This window comes from Malus domestica, chromosome 09 (assembly GCF_042453785.1).
Source record: "Malus domestica chromosome 09, GDT2T_hap1".
In the NCBI taxonomy this organism is placed as follows: Eukaryota; Viridiplantae; Streptophyta; class Magnoliopsida; order Rosales; family Rosaceae; genus Malus; species Malus domestica.
This window is the reverse complement of record NC_091669.1, coordinates 21728566-21747083: the sequence shown is the minus strand read 5'-3', so window position 1 is coordinate 21747083 and position 18518 is coordinate 21728566. Positions and strand designations below refer to the sequence as shown.

Genomic DNA, 18518 nt, shown 5'->3' with positions numbered 1-18518 from the left:
GACTAGTACATTAGTAACACGACGGACGAACAACGCTATGGCCACATCGAAAAACTACTCATGCTAAAGAGAGGACCAAACAACAGGCTGTGTATTAAAATCACTCCCCCAGCCACCCATTCACAATCAGTCAAATATGGGTATACGTAAGAAAGAAATGCAAAAGGAAAACACTGTAAACACAACGATGCAAAATTAACAGTCAGCCATGAATGATGAAACTTTATATTTAGGCGCATCATAACGCTCAAATTGTAGTGAACAAGAGTTGTTACAAAAGATGCACATATCACAAGCTGACCTAAAACTATCCTTGGAATAATTAAGACGTGCTACCGTATGAACTTGATTCTAATATTTCCTCCCAAGATTGCAAAATTATATTTGATCAGATGACAGATTTACACAAACCTGATGTCTACGTTGTCAGCGATTTACAACAATCCTCTACGTTGGCAGGACCCTGTATGCTGTCCAATTTACGGGGCAATCCTTGTCTGACTCTATCGTAATCCACAAAAGAAACGCAATTTTCTCCTGCAAAAAATATAACAATGCTAATTTCAGCCAAGGATAGTAAACACAGCCAACACAATAACAATTTCAGCCAAGGATGCAAGCTCACCGAGGGTGCCTAGCTAATTACAATTGCTTTTTCACTGTAATACCGTCTCCAGTCTCCTTTTCATGTTCCTGCAGAGAAGGGGCTCCCAAGGGGAGGAAACTAAAATATTAGAAAGTTAAAAAATGAAGAATTATTCACTAATATTGGGAGACACGCGTAAAGTCGGAAGTCCCAAATCTGTGAACAAAGAAAACACATCAAATGTTTCTTTTTCTCACAGTACTGAATTTTCTAAAATTACCCCAAGTCAGGTTTGAAAGTGTAAGAAGTTTTTCTTAATTGATTGCAAAATTAAAATTTGTTTTTCTACGTAGAAACAGTTTGACTAGTGGCCCTTCCGCAACTAGGATGAAATTAAAATTTGTTTTTCTACACCGAAACAGTACTGTGCTTGGGACATCGAACAGAAAGCGCATGAATAACTCCAGAAAAAAATTGTATAGTCTACATTAAATATCATGGCAAAATGGCTAGTGTGCTATGATTAGGAAAATTCGGAGCACCTTGTATAAAGCGTCCCACCATAAATCTGACTTTTGCTGCAGAAGACACCATTCCATGGCCATGTCATACTCGATTGTATTGGGCTGAGAACAGTGTGATGTTGATACTGCCTTTCTCTACAAAAGGAACAAGAAAGAATTCATTCATAAGATTATTAGAGAGGCATTGGCAAGCTCACTATGCATTGTAGTTCATTAAAGTCTCCATCCAAAATCATCTATGCAAAAAATCAATCCAAAGACCATTAAAACATCTCATTGTGATAACATAAACAGATGAACATAGTGTATCCGACAAACATTGAAGTTATTGTTTGCAAGAATAATCCTTGAGGGGACCTAAAATATAGCCGACTTGGATCATTAATCCACAGTGAAAGTGGGCCACAATGTATCCATCCAAGAGGATCCCGCAAGGGAAATACATTGGGGTTAAAGAGATTCTGATTTGACTGATATTTTTACAGAGATGAGTCCTAAAAGAAACCCTAAAATATGGCCATTTCTGATTGTCACACTACATTACAGGTTGAGCCGCAACAATGTGTCCTTCTAATAACCCCATTTAAGGGATCCCTCGATGATAGTATTGGATACTAAATAATGCCTAAATTGTTTCCAGTATAGTTTATATTTTATTTTTTATTTATATGCAGGGATAATAATTTAATGGAGGCTTGGGAAACAAACGATTCAAATTATCGAACTACATTGTCTCCGTCAACTACTGTTACTTGAGGGATAGGTTAGTCACCATTTCTTCACGCTGACTGTGAAACCTGAGTTTGGGAATGCTCAGATGTCCAACAAATCTCGCTGCTTTGTCAGGCACTTTAAGAGTTCTTCTGATACCAATGATAGGTCTGCAAAATTGGAGTTGAATCATTTCATAACTTGTACCAATTTAACAGTTGCCTTTGTAAATGATTTAAGAAACTAAAGCCCCAAGTCTTTACAAAGCAAAACAATAAAACATATCATTTACATTTAGTCATTTGAAATAACGAGTACGACGATTCTCTTATCTGGTATACAAAGGCTTCATAGTGGTAACTAACTTGCATTTGACACCATGAAAAACATGACAAGCATCAAACATAAGTGAATCACGGCAATGGGTGCATTTTAAAGATAAATCCAGGAGGAAGAAGTGATGTAGGACAGAAAAATGATAGGAGAATTGGTAATTCACGTGCGAAAAGATTATTTGTTGTTGCCATATCCCGAAAGTGGAAGTTTTGTACTTTTCAGGCTGTTCAGATTGACATAACTTTGGTTGGCATGTTTGTTTTGGGTCCGTAATATATGGATTCGAAGAGAACGACAACATCCAAAAGACTTTTTGTTTCACAAGCCTAGTCAGAATTTAGCCAAATTCCAGCGTTTAATTTCCAAAAACTGGATTTTAGTATTTGAGGATCTTTCCAATATTTCGTTATTTGTTTAATTCTTTTCTTATTTGATTTCATAGGGCTTCTAGGTTAAGAACATTATAAATAGGTCATCTTGGCCTTAGGTTTGTAATCTTATTCATATTATCAATCAAATTGGAGTTTATTCCCTCTTTCTTCCTAGAGAATTCTAGGGTTTACTAGCCAAGGTAACATTCGAGCTTCTTTGTTATATCCGCTGTCACAGCCCGTCCCGGGATTCTTTATATCGGGGACGTGAAATGACGGAATTACCCTTGACGGGTATTAAGGTATGTGTGTGTGTGATATATTATTTGGACTAAATACACATATTTCATAAGCTTTTGGAAAATAATTTAAGTTGGATTAAAATTAGTTTGTAATTTATGTGGTTAGGGAGTTGGAAAAAGAAATGGATGGTGATGGCTTGAGATGGACCACACACATACACACGGTCAACCCTTTCTCTCTCTCTCCTCCCGTGCTCTCTCCCTCTCCTCTCTATTTCAGTCACTCTCTCCCTCTCGAAACCGTACGAACGAGACCAAATTCCCTATAAACATCGCGGATCGACGCCAAAAAGGTAAGGTTCTTTATCCTTTCGATCTCCTGAGTCGTTTGGTACTAGTTTTAGAATGTGAAACCTTCAATATCACGTGAAACCCGAACCCCAGTTTTATGTCACTATTCATGCATTCGTGATATGTTGATTTTCAAGGAATTCTAAGCTTATAGTGAGTTTAGCGAGGTCCCAAGGAAGCTCGGAGTGCTTCGTTTGAAGGTTTTGGACGTCGAGATCCTTGAGTTCGAAATTGGCCGATTTTCTTGGAATTTCTCCGGTGAGATTTCGTAGTTTTTAGAGCCTTAAAGTAGTGTAACATGAAACTACATGCTTAGGGCTTCATTTTGATATAAAATATGAAGAAAATGGTTGAGAAATGACGGAGAACAAGGAAATTAAAAAATCTCCAGTTTTCCGGCCACCGAAAAAACCAGTCCGGCGAGCCCGAGGTAGGAGACGCACGTGGACCCGTGCCTGTCCAGGCGCGTGGGGGCATGTGCAACCTCAGAACTTTTTTCTAAAAATTTCTCAACGTCCGTGACATCGAGTAGGTCGATGTGGTATATTCATATACCCAATTTGAGCACTGTATGAGAAGTTATTACGAATTGTCGGTTATGTGCTTTAATTAACGTTTTTATAGTTGTTTCGCATATAGGTGACACCTATCCCGAGCACGAGCGCATCCAGGGACGTCACGGGGGTTACGACCCATCGACTTACCAGTGAGTGGGCAGTATTTCTGCTTATACCTATATACTATTGATATTTTTCCCAGAAATTGAATTTATATGAAAGTATGTCTTAAAATGCCATGCATGCATATTATGAATTGATATTGATGCATATATATATATGAATTGGTGTTGTGGGCGCACAGGTGAGTATCAGGTGAGTCAGTTTGGTATCATATCTTTTGCTTCCGCATCGCACTTTTGGTTACGTCACGTTCACGTGACGGCTAGCACGTCTTGATTCTTGGATCGGGACGTGCCAGTTTGGTATCAGAGCCTAGGTTGCAGTCCTATATAATTGTTAATGCTCTAATGATCTTTGATGTTTTCTGTCAGAATTATGCCGCCTCGTAGGGAATCACGTCGTGCTTCTGAGCCTAATTTCCCTGATATAACTCAATTAGGGGAAGCGATGGCCCAGGCCTTTCATAATGCAATCCGCCCTCCTCCTCCTCCTCAGAGAACACCCCTAGAGACTATGTACAATCTGAAATTGGATCCTTTCATGGTTAATGAAGGTCATGAAGGGGCAGAAAAGTGGCTAGACCATATTGAGAAGACTTTTCAGGTGATGCAGAGTTAAGAGAATTTTCCTGCTAATAGATGGGTTGAGACCACTACTTGGTTTTTGGGACGAGAGCCTGCAGCTTGGTGGAGAAATCAAACTCAGTTTATGTCCCCTGAGATGGCAGCTGATTGGGAAGTATTCAAAGAGAATTTTAAGAAAAGATTTGTCCCTCCGGAGTACATTGATCGCAAGAAGCAGGAGTTCACTCGATTGAAGCAAAAGAATATGTCGACGCATGAGTATTACAGGAAGTTTATAGACTTGTCTCGTTATAACCCTGATACAGCTGGTAATCAGGTAGAGATGCTTTGCCATTTTAAGCTGGGAACTAAGAGGAAATGGCGGACTTTTGCTAGTGCGCTTCCTTGCACCGATTATCATGAGTTTTTTGAGATTTTGGTTCGGATGGAGGATTCCAACAACCTTCCTAGTGACAGTGAGGATGATGAGGACAAGAATGATAATCAGAAGAAAGATGATAAGGGCAAGGGTATCTCCACTCAAGGACCCCGTAAGACGCAGAATTTCAAGAAAAGTGGAGCGAGCTCGAGTTCTTCTAGTGGAGGATTCAGTGTCACAGGCCCAAGGAGAGGTGGAATATTTGCTGGTGGACCCAGGTTTTAGAGACAGAGATTTTGGTGGTGTTGGGGGTTCTGGTGCTCCGTTATGCTGCCGTTGTAACTTCAGACATCATGGAGAGTGTAGGAGAAGTGGTAGTGGTGGTGCTTGCTACACTTGTGGACAGATGGGACATAGGGTTGCTTAGTGTCCTCAGAGTCAACAGCAATCTCAGCAGTTTGCTATGCCACCTCCAGCGCTGATTCAGCAGAATTTTGGATCAGGCAGTTATGGTCAGACGGGTCGTGGTGGTGCTTGCCACTATCAGGGTGATGTTGCTCCCTATGCTTCCGGACAATATCAGTATTTCCAGGATCCTTATTCTCACACTGGGTATTCCCAAGACCCTGAGGGTTATACTTCTTATTCTTCCATGCCAGCTAGTGGATCTCAGTGGCATTAGGGAGGTCAGCCCCGACAGGGAGAGATTCCTACTAGCGGTGCAGGACCATCTAGGCAGGCTAATTAGTCAGGACAGGGACATAGTTCTCAGGGGCGAGGTAACCAAGGCAACAGGTCGTGGTGGACGTCAGCAAGCTCAGAAACATGTTAATCACGTATCACTGCAAGATGCTCAGAACCATCCAGATTTGATTATGGGTACGTTAAATATTCTTGGTCATTTTGCTAGTCTTGATTGATTGTGGTGCTACGCATTCTGTGATCTCTCATACGTTTGCTCAAATGACTCAACCTCACCGTACACCTCTAGGATTTGATTTAGAGTTTGTCATGCCTAGAGGGGACAAATGTTATGTTGATAGTGTTTATCCAGGATGTCCAGTGATGGTAGATGGTGTAGTTATGCCAACTAATCTTATCCCGTTAGATATTGTAGATTTTGATGTGATTCTAGGGGCAGATTGGTTGCATTTTAATCGTGCCCATATAGATTGTTAAGGGAAATCTGTTACTCTTCATCGTCCTGGATTTCCAAAGGTTACTTTTGTGGGTGAAAACAGTCGGGTGAGACATGGTGTTATTTCTGCCATGAGAGCTAGGAAGTTATTATCGAAAGGTTGTCGAGGATACTTAGCACATGTGGTGTTAAATGATGTTGTTCCTAGCAGTGTGGAAGAAGTTGGAGTAGTCAGGCACTATCCTGATGTATTCCCAGATGATTTGCCCGGATTGCCGCTAGATAGAGATGTGGAGTTTTCTATTGATTTGCTTCCAAGTACAGATCCTATATCTTTAACTCCTTACAGAATGGCTCCAGCTGAACTGAGAGAGTTGAAAATTCAGTTACAAGAATTAATTGATAAAGGTTTCATTCAACCTAGTACTTCACCTTGGGGAGCTCTGGTATTATTTGTAAGAAAGAAAGATGGAACTTTAAGATTATGTATTGATTACATGCAATTGAACCGGGTAACGATTAAGAACCGTTATCCATTGCCTCGTATCGACGATTTGTTTGATCAACTTAAAGGTGCGTGTGTGTTCTCTAAGATTGATTTGAGATCTGGTTATTATCAGTTGAAGATCAAAGATGATGATGTACCTAAGACGGCTTTCAGGACCCGTTATGGACATTATGAATTTTTGGTGATGCCAATTGGATTGACTAATGCACCTGCGGCTTTCATGAGGTTAATGAATGAGGTATTCCAGCAATATCTTGATAGATTTGTCATTGTTTTTATCGATGATATTCTGGTATACTCTAAGTCTAAAGCAGATCATATTCGACATCTTAACTTGGTATTAAAGAAATTGAGGGAGCATCGGTTGTATGCCAAGTTCAGTAAATGTCAGTTTTGGTTGAATGAAGTGGCATTTTTTGGGGCATGTAGTATCAACACAAGGAATTCAAGTAGATCCTCAAAAGATAACAGTAGTGGAGAATTGGGAACAGCCACGAACCGTCACTGAGGTACGGAGTTTTCTTGGTCTAGCAAGTTATTATCGACGGTTTGTTCAAGATTTTTCTATGATTGCTTTGCCACTAACGAAGTTAACCAGGAAGGATGTTAAGTTTGATTGGGATGAGAATTGTGAGCAAAGTTTCCAGCAATTGAAATATTGCCTCACTCATGCTCCAGTATTGGTTCTTCCTGATGATAGCGGTAACTTTGAGATTTACAGTGATGCTTCTTTGAATGGTTTGGGATGTGTTTTGATACAGCATAATAGAGTGATTGCCTATGCTTCTCAACAGTTGAAGATTCATGAAAGGAATTACCCTACTCACAATCTTGAGTTGGCAGCCATTGTTTTTGCTTTAAAAATTTGGAGGCATTATCTCTATGGTGAGAAGTGTAAGATCTTCACAGATCATAAGAGTCTTCAGTATCTTTTCACTCAGCATGATCTTAATCTTCGTCAACGAAGGTGGATGGAGTTACTAAGTGATTATGACTGTACCATTGAATATCATCCGGGTCGTGCAAATGTGGTAGCTGATGCACTGAGTAGGAAACCTCAAGGTCGACTCAATGCTTTGTATGCTTGCCGTGTTCCTCTTCTTGCAGAATTGAGAGCTACTGGAGTAAAGTTGGAGTTAGAAGATCGAAGAGTTTCCTTGCTAGTTTCCAAGTCAAGCCAGTTTTGGCTGATCGTGTACTTGAAGCTCAGATGGTTGATGAAGAAATTCGAGAAATGACTCAATTGAGAAATGAAGGGAAAAAGAAAGACCTCAGGATTCGAGAATCAGATGGCATGCTTATGCAGGAGAACAGAATGTATGTGCCGAATAATGAGGAATTAAAAAAAGAGATTTTGGATGAAGCACATTGTTCGGCTTATGCGATGCACCCAGGAGGAACTAAGATGTACCATACCATTCAACCATTTTATTATTGGCCGGGTATGAAGAGAGAAATTGCAGAATATGTAAGTAGGTGTATTGTTTGTCAGCAAGTTAAAGCTGAAAGAAAGAAGCCTTTTGGTCGGATGCAACCACTTCCTGTTCCTCAGTGGAAATGGGAAAATATAACTATGGATTTCGTGTATAAGCTCCCTCGTACACGAAATGGATTTGATGGTGTTTGGGTGATTGTAGATCGGCTTACCAAGTCAGCACACTTCATTCCAGTGAGGGAAAATTATCCTCTGAATAAATTGGCTAAGTTGTTCATCACGAAGATCGTGAAGTATCATGGAGTTCCAGTGAATATTATTTCTGATCGAGATCCAAGATTTACTTCTAAGTTTTGGGTAGCTTTTCAGGAAGCTCTTGGTACGAAATTGCTTTACAGCACTGCTTATCATCCTCAAACCGATGGTCAATCAGAGAGGACTATTCAGACATTGGAGGATATGTTGAGATCTTCAGTGTTACAGTTTGGTGATTCTTGGCATGATCGCCTAGACTTGATGGAATTTGCTTACAATAATAGTTTTCATTCAAGTATTTGGTATGTCACCATTTGAGGCACTTTATGGTAGAGCTTGTCGTACGCCATTGTGCTGGTCAGAGGTTGGCAAAAGAGTGTTAGAAGGCCCAGAGATTGTGGATGAGACTACTCAAAATATTCAGGTGATTAAGTCTAACCTGAAAGCGGCCCAAGATCGACAAAAGAATTTAGCAGATAGACATGCTACTGATCGAGTATATAATGTGGGTAATTTGGTATTCTTGAAATTGTTACCTTGGAAAGGTGTAGTGCGGTTCGGAAAGAAAGGCAAGCTAAGTCTTAGGTACATAGGATCTTATGAAATCACTGAGAGGGTTGGTGAAGTTGCTTATAGGTTGGAGTTGCCTCCGGAATTATCTAAGGTACATAATGTGTTTTATGTCTCGATGCTTCAACATTATGTTTCAGATCCTTCACATGTGATTCCTCCTCAACCGTTGGAGATTAATCCGAATTTGACGTATGATGAGGAACCAGTAACTATCTTGGATTGGAAAGATAAGGTTCTAAGGAATAAGACAGTGAGCTTGGTGAAAGTATTGTGGAGGAACCACTCAGTAGAAGAAGCTACCTGGGAGACAGAAGATCGAATGAGAGAGATGTATCCAAGATTATTTTATGAGTATTAAGTGGATTGTTTGGTCGTATGAATTTCAGGGACGAAATTCTATAAGGAGGGGAGATTGTCACAGCCCGTCCCGGGATTCTTTATATCAGTGACGTGAAATGACAGAATTACCCTTGACGGGTATTAAGGTGTGTGTGTGTGTGATATATTATTTGGACTAAATACACATATTTCATAAGCTTTTGGAAAATAATTTAAGTTGGATTAAAATTGGTTTGTAATTTATGTGGTTAGGGAGTTAGAAAAAGAAATGGATAGTGATGGCTTGAGATGGACCACACACATACACACGGTCAATCCTTTCTCTCTCTCTCCTCCCATGCTTTCTCCCTCTCCTCTCTGTTTCAGTCACTCTCTCCCTCTCGAAACCGTACGGACGAGACCAAATTCCCTCTAAACATCGCAGATCGACGCCAAAAAGGTAAGGTTCTTCATCCTTTCGATCTCTTGAGTCGTTTGGTACTAGTTTTAGAACGTGAAACCTTCAAAATCATGTGAAACCCGAACCCCAGTTTTATGTCACTATTCATGCATTCGTGATATGTTGATTTTCAAGGAATTCTAAGCTTATAGTGAGTTTAGTGAGGTCCCAAGGAAGCTCGGAGTGCTTCGTTTGAAGGTTTTGGACGTCGGGATCCTTGAGTTCGAAATTGGCCGGTTTTCTTAGAATTTCTCCGGTGAGATTTCGTAGTTTTTAGAGCCTTAAAGTAGTGTAACATGAAACTACATGCTTAGGGCTTCATTTTGATATAAAATACGAAGAAAATGGTTGAGAAATGACGGAGAACAAGGAGATTGAAAAATCTCCAGTTTTCCGACTACCGGAAAAACCAATCCGGCGAGCCCGAGGTAGGAGACGCGCGTGGGGGGCGTGTGGACTTGTGCCTGTCCAAGCGCGTGGGGGCGCGTGCAACCTCATAAATTTTTTCTAAAAATTTCTCGACGTTCGTGACGTCGAGTAGGTCGATGTGGTATATTCATATACCCAATTTAAGCACCGTATGAGAAGTTATTACGAATTGTCAGTTATGTGCTTTAATTAACGTTTTCATAGTTGTTTCGCATATAAGTAACACCTATCCCGAGGACGAGCGCATCCAGGGACGTCACAGGGGTTTCGACCCATCGACTTACCAGTGAGTGGGCAATATTTATGTTTATACCTATATACTATTGATATTTTTCTCAGAAATTGAATTTATATGAAAGTATGTCTTAAAATGCCATGTATGCATATTATGAATTGATATTGATGCATATATATATGTGAATTGGTGTTATGGGCGCACAGGTGAGTATCAGGTGAGTTTTATGTAATTCATACGATTTATTATAATGTGAATTGCGTTGAGAGCTATTAACCTGCACCCCTGGTGTTAGTGCTTATATTATTCACCGCACCGCACGCTCACCTTGGATCCAAGTAGGTGCATGTTGTACAGACCATGAGAGAGTTCCGACATGCTAGTCATACAGATCACTAGAGGTGGTTCCGACTGGTAGGTGACCTTAGATTATGCGCGCAGACGATTGATGAGAGAAGCACTAGAGCGTATTATTTCACCATTCTTGTCGTACAAACTACTTCAGGTAATTCCGACTTATGTGCAGAGTAGCGCCGTACAAGTCACCGTGGTGACTCCGGCTGGATTGGATATTGAGCTATAGAATTAACCGTACAAGACCAACTGCAGAGTCTCCGGTTTATTCATTACGTCACCTGTTACATTGAAGCATCCATATTCTGTCATTGACATTATTGCATGGCATACTTGCCGGATTTTGGTAAAGATTAATGTTTTAAGAGATTTGAACAAATATTATGCTATTATGTTATCTTCTGGGAAAGTATACAGGTTTTACAGTGAAGGGTTAGAAATGTTTTAAATGAAATGTTTTGGAAAACTTTGGTTTTACTGACCCACTCAATTTTGTTTTGCGCCCCTCCAGGTTCTAGTTAGCAGTTGGTGGCTCACGAGGTTTTCTTCGGCGTTTTGACAAACTTCCTGCATGTAGGACTCACCTGCGGGTGTTGTAATTTAATTATAGTCCTACTTGACTGCACCTAGTATTTATGCTCTGAAATTGTGTACTACACACTTAAACTCACTCTAGCATGCTAGTTGGATATTACTGCTAGTAGTTTTTTTTTTTTATTCCTTCGTATTTCTCATATCTTTTGCTTCCGCATCGCACTTTTGGTTACGTCACACTCACGTGACGGCCAGCACGCCTTGATTCTTGGATCGGAGCGTGTCATCCGCTGCATCAAGGAGGAAACGAAAAAAAAGGAAAGAAATAATATCGAATGATTGACAGGTAGAATGTTATTGTGCTAGTCATTCTTATCAACCATATTGATTTATAGTTTGTCATTTTCAAACAGAAATTATTTTAATAAAATTCACAGAATAATTATGTGGGATCTTGAACACTCCAACACACAGAAAGGGAGAGAGGTATGAACATGCTATTGTAAATATAGAAAGAGAGAAAATAGACTACCTCTTGTCCGCAACAAGGCATCCCTCCTTTAATTTATTTATTGCAGATTCAGCAGCAACACTCGACTTGAATATGACAAAAGCCTTGCCTGTACAACCATGATAGGATAAATGTAATTAGTCCAAAATTAAGCTTCAGCCTCAATAGCATTAAAGATCTACCACCAAATAAAGCATGCAATCGTTTGAAAATAAGTATAGATCCCCAACAAGCTGTTATACCATAGTTTGGAGTAGGATGAATACTGTATTGTAACATTTTTGCCTCAACCTTTTCTCCAAATGCTTGCCAAACTAGACCCTGGGAAGAAAAAGGAATGTAGATTATACAGAATGTCTAACACTAGGCCCGACTACTCTGCCCCTGTAACTTATTTCTTTTACTTCGTCCAGTACATTAGTCATTTCCCACCTAAGCCAGTTCAGCAGCGCTTTTGGAATTGCTTATGTTTTAGTGCTGTGAGAAGCACCTGATAGGTGCTCCTCCTCCAAGAAGTGTTTCCAATTGCATTTCCATAAAGCACTCAGTTTTTATTCATGTGGTCCTAAAAAAATCGCTTCGTACAAAAGTGCTTATGAGAAAAAGTGCTTCCTACGAAAGCACTCTCAAACAGGCCCCTAATTTGGTGCGGATGAAGCCTAGATCCTCTTGTGTGAGAATTTCGAAAAGATGACAAAATGCATTTTATACTAAACTGGTTTTCTTTGACTGCCTTATCAAGTTAATTTTATGCACATAGGGGAATATTACCTCTACTTCTGATGATGAATAGGACGGCTCAAGATTGTCTAGTAAGACCAATTGGCCTGCATCTTGAGCTATCTGCAGTCTTTCCTCCCAAGGCTGCAAATTTTGAAATGGATACAAATCTCATCAATATTAACATATCCCAAATAAACTTAGACTTTTCTTTTTGCATTTCTTTTCAGTTCATTTTATTAACCTTTCATATAGAAGAAGGGTAATTTGGCATACAATAAGGATTCAATTAACTTGGCATACATTGTTAAGAGACCCAGAGAAGAAGGAAGAGAAGTACAAAAGAGAGGGAGGTAGCCAAGTTCTGTTAACTGGACAAACTTTGTTGATGCATTCCCTAACCGCTTAAGTTTTTCCAAACATGGTATCAAAACTTTTGTTTTGGAGGTCTTCTGTCCTAAACCTCTCATCCTACATTCCAGTTATTTGTTAATTCCAAGCATATAAAATATCATATTTTTCTTTTGCCCGTCATACATATTGTTGCATCTCATGTTAATTGTGTATTCATCAGAAAATAAATGGGTAACTATTTCTTTAATCAATATTCGTTGAATCCAGTGAGTTATCATATCCAAGGCAATCCTAGACACCAAACAAGTGAGAATTTGATAAGATGAAATAATTTAAACATAAATGAAAATTTCGATATTTACCTTCCTTAACTATTATTGTTTTGTCTTGCATTGCAAGACAAATAGGAAGCCTTTTGACAAAACAACAACCATTCAATTGTATGAACAATCAAACAACAAATGGGAAAGTCTAGGAAAGATATTTCAAAATAGAAACTCACCAGTTGCTTGAACCACCTTGCTCTATCCTGCATTCAAGAAACTATATATGTCAGAATATTAACCAAATTCATTAACAAATATTGTGAACAGCTTGTGTGCATGCGTGTTTGGAAATCCAGCATACTATTGCACGTCCATAGATGTCCAAGCTTGGGAAATTAAATAAAATTTCTAGATTTAAAATGATAAAAATGAATAAGATGTTACAATGTGAGCGAACAATTATATTATGCTCTAGCACTCTCCCGACTTCAATGGGAAGTTGCAATTGCATAAATTTGCATTCAGGATTATCAGATATAATGTTAGAATTAGAAAATACAGCTCATCTAATTCTAGAGGACCATGATTTGATATACTGAAATGCAAGGCTTTGTTTCATGTGAGATTTCATATTCTCAAAAGAACCACTATATATTTCAGACAGCAATGCAATTTTTTTTTCCAGGAGCATTAACTTCAGAGGCATGCATTTACAGTTACATGTTTAAAACAACTGAATATAGGAAGCCACAAATGAAAATTTAGTAAAATCAAAAGCATATATCAAATTGTATGTGTTTAAAACAAAATGAGTAGTTCCACGAAAAAAAATCAGGAAAGAGAAGAAAATACAGCTGAAAACACTTAAACTTACAACATCTGCCTTCTTTCCAGAATTTTCCCCCTTAGTTGAATCTACACCAACTGGAACTCTCATCTTCTTGGAAGGACGGGTATCTGATGCAGCCATAGGTGGTTGAGGTGGTTGATCTAAAAATATTGTTTTGCGTTTTTCTTTCTCTTGATTATGTGATATTCTAGCAGACTGAGTTGCAAATCCATCAAATCCAGGTTGAAGTCTTAATGTCTCATTTGAAGCATATGCCCGCGCACCACTACAAACCGTTGGCACTTCCGATTCTGTAGGTGTCAGAAACAGTCATATTGACATCTATCAGTTAAATCAGGAAGTAACATACAGAGTTGGCATTCTGAGAAATAACCTCTCACTACAGGGTTTATTCTGCTGCTAGACTTGTCAATTTTAACCGGAGAGGGCATCAACTTGGCCGAACCTAACTTGGAAGACACCATTGACTGTCCAGCTGGATCTTTCAAATTTGTCTGGAACTTGGGAATCCTGAGGAGCTTTTCATTGTTTCTCTTGTTAAAATATCTCTCCACTGCATTGCAATCAAAATATTTGAAGACGGTGATAGATATTAATATGCGCTAAGAAAGAAATCATATAACGGATAACTTTTATGATTATAGGGTGACACAAATACATTGTAAATATTAGACTATTCTAAATAGTGCCATGTGAATTTAAAACCAATAAACACATCCACAGTTTTAATTAAAAGAACTTTGATCCGAAATTTAAACAGATATTAAACGCACTCCAGGTCATTGGTGAATCACTTCAGCATTGTTAATGTCCGTTTAAATGTCAGTTTTCACTATATAGTTCCAAGACCTTGCGTGACATGTAGCAGCAATTTGACCAGGATATCTCATATCAGTTTGCTTTTAAGCGATATCATATCAAGAAAGTAATAAATGTTTTTATTTCTTTTAGGATAAATCTCAATAGAATTTAGTTAGAAAATAAGTCTTAAAGCCATTATCTTTTTAACTTCATCGTTTGATTACAACAGGTAATTAGTTCTTCGTTCATATTCCCTTGTGAGGAGTTAACGATTTGTTATGCAACAAAGTTGCTCTTTTCCTCCCCACCTTCTCTCTTTCCTCCTGGTAGAGTTCTATTAGCTACAAGTAAGGGGAATTTGATTGTTTCTTAGAAGGGGGTACCAGTCCTTGAGAAATGACATCAAGTTTACAAACATTTATTTGCTATATCTGCAACAGTGTGCTCATTTCTTATGAGTTAAGTCTACATTAAAGATGCAAATGTATAGCGCACCTACAAGTATGGAGTCATCTCTTTCAACTGCTACCTAAATTGGTAACAGGCTTTGAAAGTGACAGTAGCATTCTGAATATAAACATATTTCACTATTTTCCATAAACAAAGTAGCTTGTATAGAAGTGTTCTAAATCAAACCTACAGTATGGAAACTCTTGATGGTGGTTCGCTAATCCCATAACAATAGGCCAAAACCACTACATCCCAACAAAAGATAGACACAATACGCAATGAAATAACAGGATAAACATGTCTGATTACAATCTAACATCCTATATTTGACTGACCTGTAAGTCCCCTTATTTCATCGGGAAAAATCTCCAATATTTCACACTTTCCAACATCAAATGTACGACAGAAGAAGTAATTAGCCGTTCTCAACTCTTCTTTAGATGGCTGACGATTCCTGTCGTCCTTTGATGTGCAGACAACATTGCATTTTCCAGCAATTGCTTCCTGAAATTTGTATTTAAAAGGGTGTCATGCAAATATATTTTAATATAACATGAGGACACCCTTGTTAACTGTTTTGTATACATGCAAAAACGAAAGAACCTTAAAATAGTTTCCATGTAGCTTTTAATTGAGAAAACAAAGCCAGTATTCTGATCTGAGAGGGGAAAGAAGATGAGAGGAAAGATCATAATATTAAGGCCACAGTTACATAAAAGGAATACATGCAGTTAAGGTTAGCAACTATTATATTTCATTAGTTAACAACAACAACAACAACAACAAAGCCTTTTCCCACTAATGAATCCTAGAATGTCATTGCGCTCGGTCCTGTGTCATGTCCTCCGTTCGATCTAGGTATTCTAAGTCTTTTCTTAGGGTCTCTTCCAAAGTTTTCCTAGGTTTTCCTCTACCCCTTCGGCCCTGAACCTCTGTCCAGTAGTCACATCTTCAAACCGGAGCGTCAGTAGGCCTTCTTTGCACATGTTCAAACCACCGTAACCGATTTTCTCTCATCTTTCCTTCAATTTCGGCTACTCCTACTTTACCTCGGATATCCTCATTCCTTCAATTTCCGCTACACCCATTTTATGTACGTGTTGATGCTTCACCGCCTAACATTCTATGCCATACAGCCTATTTCTTCCTATCCCGAACTTGTCTACCGCAAACCCATAATATCTCATTTGCACTGTCGCATGTAGTCATTATGCATGAAAGGATCATCTAAACTTGCTGCCCACTATCATACCCTATAACACACTTTACCCAATCACTTTCATTACTAGCAATGCATGAATGCCATGTTATGTAACAACAACAACAAAGCCTTATCCCACTAAGTGGGGTCGGCTAACCCCAAGATTTTCATACTAACTGATTACTCCTCTTTCCTATTAGTCCATTATTTTAACTTAAGAAACACAAATTCTAGTAATAAAGAAACGGATACATGTAATGTGCGAGATGGTTCATCTATTCCAGGTTAACATCCTCAAGCAAAAACACAGGCTAAATTCAAACAAGAATCAGGACGCATAATTATAACTGAAAGAATCAAGACACGTAACAAAAACGGAACATCTAAGCAAACAGAAAAGATCATTGCTCTACTCCTCTTGCCTAAGCATGCAATAGTACTCTGCTTAAATGTGAGATGTATAAATGAACATGATTAGGGAAATATCTCTAATTAAATCTAAATTACCAGAGGATTGATATTGGAGAGGCCTTTACCCTCACCGGAACCTAAAAATAGCTCATTCCAGTGTGGTTCGTAATCACCAAGGAAGTTGCATATCTCAGCAGGACGGAAAAACCACAGGACCCTTACCTTCTTCTCATGGGTCTCTGTTTCAAATATTGACACCAGCTTACCAATATAGGTCTCAAGAGAACCAGCATGATAAAGATATACACTGTCATAAAGCAAGTACTCAACGCCTTCCATCGTGAACGACAAATAGAACTGGGAACCTCTGTTATTCCGATCTCCAGCTTTCTCACCCCACTTAAACTGAAGATTTCGTTCCATATTTGTCTCTTGACGATGCAAAAGGGAGCTGTTTAAAGAACACCAAAAGAAACGATTAATGCTGTTTATCTTTCGAGTGAGAACAGTTCAGTCAGATAAATATCATCATCATTAGAGCTCCAAAGCTTCAAAAACATGATTCTAGAAAGAGAAACAGCACTCCCCTGAGCACACACCTACACGGAAATCTTGCACATTTGCTAGCTGCAACAAACCCTCTTAAAAAAATTCGACCCGAATATCAAAATACAGCTCGCAAATCACTCAACAAAAGTTTATATTCAAACAAATTTCACATCCTCCTTGTGTGTCCCATAACTCAATGACTAATACATCAACAAATATCGCCATTACTCGAAAAGATTAGCAACAAAAATGTACATCAACGAAAATCACATGTGAAAACCCATTTTCCCTTTAAATTTACGAAAACGAGTCACTTGACCCGCACAGAAAGTAGACATACATTTATTGAGTATAAACCCTACTTCATGAACAAAATGGGAAAAAATTAACTCTGATGGGCCTAACACAATGCTCTAATTGAGACGTACAATCTGAAAATTCTGAAATTTTCACCCAAGAAAATCACTACTAATTCACACTTCAATTTCAGATTAAAAAAAAATTAAAAAAAAATGAAAGGAAAAGCAGAGAAATTAAAGGAAGACGAAGAGATAAAGACCCATTTAGCATTTGGAGAAAAGCAAACAAAAAGTTGGAAAACCCATTTGGGGAAAAAGCAAGCAGAGCAAAAGCTTCTTCGAGCTCCCGACGAAGACCTGCAGCACACGGTTCCAGTGAGAAAATCGTACCTCAAATGTCGACGATCAAAGAACCGAAGAGCGAAACGCCACGTTTTGGAGTTTAGGGCTTCGGAAAAGTACTTTCAGTGGAAAGAGAAAGTTTGAGGGAGAGATAGAGAGGGGATGAGAGAGAGAGAGAGGAGGTGGAGGTGGAGGTGGCGAGGTTTATGACCAGTACGGAAGGAAAAGTATAGGGTAATGCGCTGCGGGTGGAGGCTAACGTGCGCCGTAACGCCGGGGTAGGGGGTGCGTAGTGTGCACCCAAGAATCGGTTACGTGAATTTCTTGTTTCGGACGTGGTTCTGTGAGTAGCAGCAGAGCTGAGTTGAGGGCGCGAAAGGAAAGGGAGGACAGGGAAGGGATCTCACGCGCGTCTTATTCCAGTAGGATGAATGTTTAAAATTTCTTCGATAGGATTGAAATATCAATAAAATAAAAAAGTAAAGAAAGATGTAGAAATAGAAATGTAGAGCTTGTCTTGATGTATTTTTAAAATTACTAAAAGAGTTTTTAGTGAAAATATTTTTGGAATTAATCTTTAGTAAAAATACAAATAAATTCTGGAAAAAAAAAATACTTAAATGTTTCTTGGAAGAAGCACGTAACTGGTGCTTCTTACAAAAAGTACTTAAAGTGCTTTTGGAATCCAAAAGTATTTTCTCTTAAAATAGTTTCAGTTATTTTAAAAGCATATCCAAACGAGTCTGAAGTCTAAACTTCTCTTTATATCAGATAAACTCTTA

The 18518-nt window shown here is 38.8% G+C and overlaps 1 protein-coding gene across 2 annotated transcripts; it reads right to left on the bottom strand.

Moving 5' to 3' along the window:
- Positions 1-195: 195 nt before the first annotated feature.
- LOC103411814 (protein ANTI-SILENCING 1-like) lies at positions 196-18073 on the bottom strand. 2 transcript variants are annotated; one of them, XM_029108411.2, is made up of 13 exons: positions 17785-18073; positions 16643-16997; positions 15270-15438; positions 14057-14236; positions 13708-13973; positions 13070-13096; positions 12265-12357; positions 11736-11814; positions 11515-11602; positions 1883-1991; positions 1129-1245; positions 626-693; positions 196-537 (listed from the first exon to the last, which is right to left on the bottom strand). In XM_029108411.2, exons 2-12 carry the CDS (start codon positions 16967-16969, stop codon positions 643-645), a joined length of 1506 nt encoding a protein of 501 aa, XP_028964244.1. In that variant the 5' UTR covers positions 16970-16997; positions 17785-18073; the 3' UTR covers positions 196-537; positions 626-642. The 2 variants fall into 2 exon arrangements, with proteins under 2 accessions (XP_028964244.1, XP_028964246.1); XM_029108413.2 differs by lacking the exons at positions 196-537; positions 626-693; positions 1129-1245; positions 1883-1991 and adding an exon at positions 11155-11272.
- Positions 18074-18518: the final 445 nt, after the last annotated feature.